This window comes from Impatiens glandulifera, chromosome 4 (genome assembly GCF_907164915.1).
Source record: "Impatiens glandulifera chromosome 4, dImpGla2.1, whole genome shotgun sequence".
NCBI classification, from domain to species: Eukaryota; Viridiplantae; Streptophyta; class Magnoliopsida; order Ericales; family Balsaminaceae; genus Impatiens; species Impatiens glandulifera.
The window spans coordinates 43,435,162-43,442,797 of NC_061865.1; the positions used below are offsets into that span (position 1 = coordinate 43,435,162).

Consider the following 7,636-nt stretch of genomic DNA (forward strand, 5'->3'; position numbering starts at 1 on the left):
GAAACCATGGAGAAGAAGTACTCATTGTCTGTGTATATGTCGATGACTTGATTGTGATAGGATCAAGCATCAAGGGTGTTGAGGAGTTCAAAAACAGATGATGAAGGAGTTCGAGATGAGTGATCTTGGGCTACTCTTGTATTATATGGGTATCGAGGTGGACCGGAAGATAGATAGCATCGAGGTGAAACATGAAACTTATGTGAAGAAGGTGTTGAAACAGTTTGCAATGGAGGATTGTAACTCGAGTAAGTATCCAATGGAAGCGAAGTTGCAGCTCAAAAAGGATGTGGAAGGAAGCATAGTGGATCTGAAGGAGTATAGGCGTATTATCGAGTGTCTCAGGCACTTGACGCACACTCGACCCGATATCTCCTATATAGTTGGCATAGTGAGTCGATACATGGAGAAACCTACCACTTTACACCAACAGACAATAAAACACATTCTTCGTTACATGAAGGGAACGACGAGTTATGGGATTCAGTTAAGAAGAGGACGAGAAGTTGAAGAACGCGTTGGTTTTTACTGACAACGACCTAGCTGGTGACATAGACGACAGAAAAAGTACTAGAGGGATGGTGTTTTATCTCAACGGGAATCTGATCACGTGGCAAGCTCAGAAGCAACGAACTATTGCTTTATCTTCATGTGAGGCGGAGTTTATGGCAGCTACTGTAGCGTCGTGCCAAGGACTTTGGCTAAGAAACTTGTTGAGCGAGGTGCTCGGATGCGAGACGAGGCCGGTAACCCTCTATGTTGACAACAAGTCCGCAATAGAATTAATGAAAAACCCAGTGTTTCATGGACGTAACAAACACATCGACACTCGGTTCCATTTTATCCGTGAATGCGTCGAGAATCGACAGATCGTTCTAGAGTTTGTAAGCACTAGAGAGCAGCGTACATACATTATCACTAAGGCACTATCAAGAGTCAAATTTGCAGAGATGCGCGAGCTGCTCAACGTGAAGAATCTCGAACCAAATCAAGCTTATGGGGGAGATTGTGAGTTTAACCATTGATTGTCAGAAAATTGAAAGTTGTAGGACTTTATTGTTGTTAGTGTATATAATATAATAATATATTATATTCTTATATTGTTTTTATACCATTAGGGTTTATTTAATTATTAATGGGTTTGGGCCTGTATGTATAAGCAATTTAGGGTTCTAGGCTAATTACTCCTATATAAGGATTGTTTGTAAAGGTTGAATATACAACACTTAAGATTTTCAAGACTTTTTTCTTCTTTAGCAAATATCTATTTTCAAGAGTTTCATATCTTCATAGATGTTCTTAGAAAGATCCAATAGTCAAAGCCAACAAAACCTAAAACATTACTAGTCTAATTCAAATGAGAAATTCCATATTTGACTAAGCTTCATTGCATTCAAAACGTTGTTAATCATTTTCTTTTATCTATTTTCCTCTATCTTTTGTGAATATATTGTTTTTCAGCATCAACGTCAATTTTTCTTTACTGTTCATCTGAATCTCTATATTCGTTTTACTTTTTCACTGTTTGCAAGTAATAGTGATAATTCGAACACCCTTATTTTTCTTATGTTTAACACTCTTTATCATAATTAGTGATTGGAATGTTTCATTTGATGATAACTTTTTGTGATCAATGATTACCTAATTTCTTAGAACTTTCTTAATAAACTTCCCTTTAATTGTATCAGAACTTAACTGGAAAACAAAGATTTTGTTTCAGTATGTCAGTATGTCAGTATGTCAAGGGATATTTGTTATTACTCGTAGCGTTATCAATTATTGCATCCTTGCTTGTTCCAACTTTGCCTTTACTTGTGCATTTACTTACTTCAACTTTATCTAAGTCTGCTTTTCTCTTCTCATATACACTTCCATCCCCTGATATTCCATCTTGGTTTTCGGTAGTATTCTTGGGAATCTGACTATCAACTTCTTTGTTACTACCCTTTCCTTTCTTTCCATTTGTCTGAACTGCTTCTAATTTACCCAGTGATTACTCTTTTATCTCTTCTGTTGTGTTCTTGGATTTTTTTATATGTCGTCTCATTCCTGATTCTTCAGTTCATTTTCTAGACCATTATGATCTTGAGATTTTTGGCATTTATGCTTTTCTTCGATTGTTTTTGCGCATTTAACGATGGAATGTTCAAAGGTATCGCAAACAACACATGTATATGTTCCCAATTCATATATGATGCCTATGATATAAGAATCATCATTTATGTGTCAATTAATGTCCTATTCTTTAATTTGATCAATTCAATTTTAAATGGTTGCAGGTTGCTAGAGTTTCTAATATAGTTTCCTGGTACGTATTAATTTAGTGAATTAATTCATACATTCATTTTGTTTATATATCTTAAATGAATAAAAATGTATATTAATAAATAATACAATATGTGACAGAAGTAGGAACATGTGGACTAGTCCTAATAACAATTACATTGTCCAAGGGCAGTCTTCAAGAATGGGATCAGAGGAAAACTAGATAAGAGCAACAGTAGTGATTCCGGGACAAGGTGGTAGCATCTCTAAGGCCTGGATGAATCATCCACATCATCATCATGTTCAGCAGCAACAGCACCAGTAGACACCACAGCAGCAGCTGCTGCCAAGGGATAAAATAGGAAGGAGTATGATTTGGCAGATTGCAATGATATCCATGGAAGAGGTTGTTAAAATGGCTGAAATGGGGGAACCTCTGTGGATCCCAAATCGTTCTGATTGTAGTATCGGGTTCAAGCTGAATGAGGATGAGTATTTTCAGATTTTCCCCATAGGATTTGGACCTCGCCCTGAAAGTCTTTACTGCGAGTCCTCTCGCCACTCCACCACCCTTAATATTAGTTCCCATTCTCTTCTGGATTTTTTTATGTGTCAGGTACGTACTAGCTAGCTAGAATATATTATTATTATTATTAATTATTAAATAAAAAATATACTGATGATGATGATCAGGCTAATTGGAAGTGCTTCTTCAGTGCCATTGTGTCAAAAGCGACATGTTTGGAAATCTTGTCGAATGGATTGTCTCCCGGAAATTATAATGGTGCATTGTAAGTGGTAATTAATTAAGTGTTTGTTTAATTATATATAATGGTTGGTTGCATTATTTCATATAGTTTATATGAATGAATGAATGACATTGGCTGTTGTAGATCTCTATAGAGACTCATGCGTAGACTCCTTTTGTTCATATCTGTGACAACCTGTTGGCAAGGTACTACAGGCAAGTGGGTGAAAAAAAGTGGGTAGTGGTGGACATTTCTCTTGACATATTTCGGGAATTCCATCTAGTGAAATCGAGGAAAAGGCCTTCCGGGTGCATAATTGAAGATATGCCCAACAGATTCACAAACGTGACATGGATAGAGCACGTTGAAGCACAACACGTGACTGATGTTCATCCAATCTATAAGACTCTGGTCAGTTCCGGGTTAGCTTTTCGCGCCAAACGTTGGCTTGGTATTCTCCAGAGCCAAACTGATCGTCTCTTCAGTGTCATGTCCAACACCCTGCCCTTTTCCGATATCACTGTGGCGATGAGTACGGAAAGTAAAAGGAGCCTTACTCTGTTGTCTGAGAGGATGGTAGGGATGTTTAATACGGGAGTGAGTGTGGCTATAGGGAATGTTTGGAATATAATTCCATACAGTGGCCCAAATAAAATTAGAGTTCTCAAGATCAGGAACACAGATATTCCCGGTCGTCCTGTAGGGGTCATCCTTGTCGCTACATATTCCAAGTAAAGGAAAAAAGGAAAGCAAACTAAAATAGAGGTCACCTCTAACCGTCAAGGCATGTATTTTATGAAATTCAATCAAGTGACTAATTTTGAAATTTTTTTGGAGCTGGTACATACACACGTGGGGAAAGAATGCACGAAGATCTAAAAATGGAAGGAGGGTACGTACTATGACAGTATTCCAAAAGAAATAGTGTAAATCTGGTTCAAGTTAAAAAATATTCCTCCCCGCATGTACAACGCGGAAGCCTTAAGCCATTTTGCTAGTCTTCTAGGAAACCCGCTATACATGGAAAAAATTACTAAGGAAAGTGAAAATCTCACATATTCTAGGATGAGCATTGAAGTTCAACCCTGAAGGGCAATGCTACGAAGATGGGCATACACTATGAATGACGATTTTACGGATGCGTGAACTGCAATACCTTCAAACATTCTATAGTGAGATGACCGTAATTAATGGCCAACTAGAAACAAAACCAGGAACAACAAATGTAGAATAGAGAAGTCAAGCAACAAAAGGTTCCTAGTACAAATGAAATAGTGATGGAACAAGAAAGAAATTACACAAAGGAAAAGAAGTTCAGAACTCGGGTGAAGGAACAAAAATAAATCAAACTCAAGAAGAGGGAAGTAAGACATGAAAAGAAAATGTGGAAGGGCGAGAAGAAGAACCAAAGAAAACAGAAAATTCTGAGAAAGGTAACCTGGAAACAAAGCAGGTCCCAACAGATACATGAAACAAAGAACCTGTAGGCGAATGAACATCCAACTCCTCTTCTAACGAAACTAGATCTGTAATTCCATACAAACCACAAATATGGAGGAAGATTACAGGGAAAAGGAAAGGAAGGAATAAGCACGTTGTCAACCTTTCTTCATGAATATAATGACCTGGAATATTAGGGATCTCAACGAGCCCAACAAAAGGAAGGAAGTCAAAAGAATTATTGAAATGTAGGAAATCAATATTATGGGTATACTAGAGACGAGAGTAAGGCACAATCAAATCGATATTATAAGTAAAGACTATTTTGGAAGCGACTTGTCTTATATTCACAATTCAGATAAGTGTAAAAGTAGAATCTGGGTTGGCTAGAATAATAGTTTAGTTGAAGTAAGAAAGTTATTCGATAGTAAGCAGGTCATCATGGTGGAGATTGTTAGTAGGATAACAAAGGCGGGATATTATTTTGTTGTTATCTATGGAAGCGATGTAGCAGGAGAAAGAAAACATTTATGGAGAGAGCTCAAGAGTAAAATCAATGATGATGAGCCTTGGATCCTCATGGGCGACTTCAATGTCACAAGATTTTTCCAAGAAAGATAACCGGAAATGGGGATCACACAAGACATGTTGGACTTCAATGAATGCATTAGAGACATCAACTATATCGAATATTCTAATTCAGGTAATCTATTTTAATGGTTAGCTACTAGAGGGTCAAAAGAAATGAGGAAGAGTCTCATTGATTGTGGGTTGATCAACGAGAAATTGGCAGATCTCTACCCGAGAAGACTAAAGATTTTGAGTACTGATGGTTAACTATATCGAATTGCCTTTTTAATGTTTGGATGAAAGATGAAGAATTTAAAGGAGTACTGATAGAAACCTGGAATACCAGTATCAACGGGAAAAGATTTTAAATTTTGCAAAAATCTTAAGATCCTGAAAGGTAAACTCAACAAGCTAGACATAAAGAATTACAGCGGTATATCAAAAAGGGTAGAGGAAGCACGTGTAAAATTGGAAAATACTCAAAAGAAAATTCTAGAAAATGCAGAACCTACCTAACAATCAAGCCAAGGAGAAAGAAGGACTAACAATTTTCAAAGATCTTTACTCAAAAGAAGAAAATTTCTTCAAGCTGAAGTTTAGAGAAAGTTGGCTTTCTTTGTGAGACAAAAATACTATCGTCTTCTATAGGAAATGCGCGGTTCGAAACTTCAGGAACCAAGTCATCAAATTGAAAGATTGTAATGGAAAAATGCTTCATGGACATGAAGAAGTTCAAAAGGAAGCTACCAGTTATTATAAGGGTCTTATTATAGCAAAACTGAGTAACGAAGGACTCAATGCCAGACTTGGGGTGTTGCAACAAATTGTTCTAAGAACAATCGACAATGAGGATGATGTTAAGTTGATAGAAATGGTCAGTCAAGAAGAGATTAAGAATGCTCTGTTTATGATGAAAGGAGGTAAAAGTCTAGGGCCAAATGGATACAATGCGACTTTCTTCAAGGAAAACTGGGATATAATTTGAAATGATGTAAGTGAATGGGTCTTGGAATTCTTTCAAAATAGTAAAATGCTTAATCAATGGAACATAATAGTATTGAATCTAATTCCCAAAATCTCACTTCCGGAAAATATTCAGGACTTTCGTCCTATTTCATGATGTAACATAATCTATAAAATCATCTATAAATTTTGTTTTACAAAAATTTAAAACTGTTATTTCAAAATTAATTAGTTTAAGGAAATCAACTTTTTTTCTAAATCGCTCTATCTCTCATAACATACTTCTTATGCAGAGTTTATTGAAAAGTTATGGGAAGAAAGTTAAATATCCGAGAGTGACTTTCAAAATTAACATTCGGAATGCTTTGACTGGGCAAGATGGGAATCTATTTATGAATTTCTTTATGTTGTCAGTTTCCCTAACATTTTTATCGAGTGGTTAATTTTGTGTGTTTCGACCCCTCACTTCATTGTTAGAGTGAATGGCATACATAGTGGCTTCTTTAAGGGTGAAAGGGGAGTAGGGCAAGGAGATCCTCTCTCATCTTACATCTTCGTTCTTATTATGGATATCCTGGACTGAATCTTTAAAATACTCCTTAGGAACCATAAATTCAAATTTTACTCATACTACAACGAACAAGTAATAACACACATTTGTTTCACTGATAATTTGTACTTAGTGGCTCACGCATATTTTGAATCTGTTAGTACAATCAAGGAAGCACTGAAAATGTTTTCTAGTATTACAGGTTTATTCATTAATGAATACAAAATCTATGCTTTCTATGGAGGAGGAGTGAAAGAGGATTTGAAGCATAGTATATTTCATATCATGGGAATAAAAGAAGTAACGCTTCCAGTCAAATATCTTGGAGTCCCCTTATCTGCAAATCAACTTCAAAGATCACATTTTTGTCCACTTATTGAAAAGGTCAGAAATTCTATCTTGGGTTGGGCTACAAAAAAACATTTCTTACGCAGGAAGAATAAAGCTTGTGAAAAGAGTTACTGTTGGAATCATTGGCTACTGGGCACAACAAATTGTCTTTCTCAAAAAAGTGATGAATTTATGCTTAATTCTCACATGTAGTGTTGCCTAGCATGGAGAGTGACATGCAGTTGATAGAAGGTTACAACAATTATTAGCGATTAAACCATATTATAAGCATGCATATAACTAATGATCACTTGTAAGTTTGCAAAGATAAATAAAAACACACAAGTGACAAAACAAAAAGAGACCCTACTTACGAATATAATCGTAATAAAGTAACAAAACAAACAACAGTTCAAAAGACAATGTCATATGCTTAAACTAAAATTATGAATCGAGTTTGGATAGTTCTACAGCTAGAATGGTCACTCCAAACAATATCCATTTCATTTTCCTATATGTTCTTAACATACGCTCACCAAAGTTAATAGAATAAACAAGCAATCACTTCAAAGCTTGCATACGTGCTAAAAATATAAAATATATAGCTTACAAAACTTCAAAGAAGAATCGAATACATACATTCAATATAATCGTTAAATACATTCAAATAAATAGAACATGATGTATAAACTTCGTCTTCCAACATTATTAACATAATATCCAGCCTCATATGAAGGACGAGTTCTCTCATCACAAGAAAATACAACAA

The 7,636-nt window shown here is 35.8% G+C and overlaps 2 protein-coding genes across 2 annotated transcripts; both read left to right on the forward strand.

Annotated features, from left to right (window-relative positions):
* Positions 1-100: 100 nt before the first annotated feature.
* On the forward strand, positions 101-532 carry LOC124935178 (uncharacterized mitochondrial protein AtMg00810-like). The gene has a single exon (XM_047475628.1). It carries the CDS (start codon positions 101-103, stop codon positions 530-532), a length of 432 nt encoding a protein of 143 aa, XP_047331584.1.
* Positions 533-2,680: 2,148 nt separating this feature from the next.
* On the forward strand, positions 2,681-6,009 carry LOC124935179 (homeobox-leucine zipper protein MERISTEM L1-like). Its single transcript, XM_047475629.1, has 4 exons — positions 2,681-2,881; positions 2,959-3,056; positions 3,221-3,745; positions 5,673-6,009. Exons 1-4 carry the CDS (start codon positions 2,681-2,683, stop codon positions 6,007-6,009), a joined length of 1,161 nt encoding a protein of 386 aa, XP_047331585.1.
* The last annotated feature ends 1,627 nt before the right edge of the window (positions 6,010-7,636 follow it).

Bases quoted from the DNA above. Each gene is read 5' to 3' on its own strand.
- LOC124935178 (XM_047475628.1), top strand. From the start codon at position 101: ATGAAGGAGTTCGAGATGAGTGATCTTGGGCTACTCTTGTATTATATG.
- LOC124935179 (XM_047475629.1), top strand. From the start codon at position 2,681: ATGGCTGAAATGGGGGAACCTCTGTGGATCCCAAATCGTTCTGATTGT. The intron at 2,882-2,958 runs GTACGTACTAGC...GATGATGATCAG, and splicing joins TGGATTTTTTTATGTGTCAG to GCTAATTGGAAGTGCTTCTT. The intron at 3,057-3,220 runs GTAAGTGGTAAT...CCTGTTGGCAAG, and splicing joins GGAAATTATAATGGTGCATT to GTACTACAGGCAAGTGGGTG.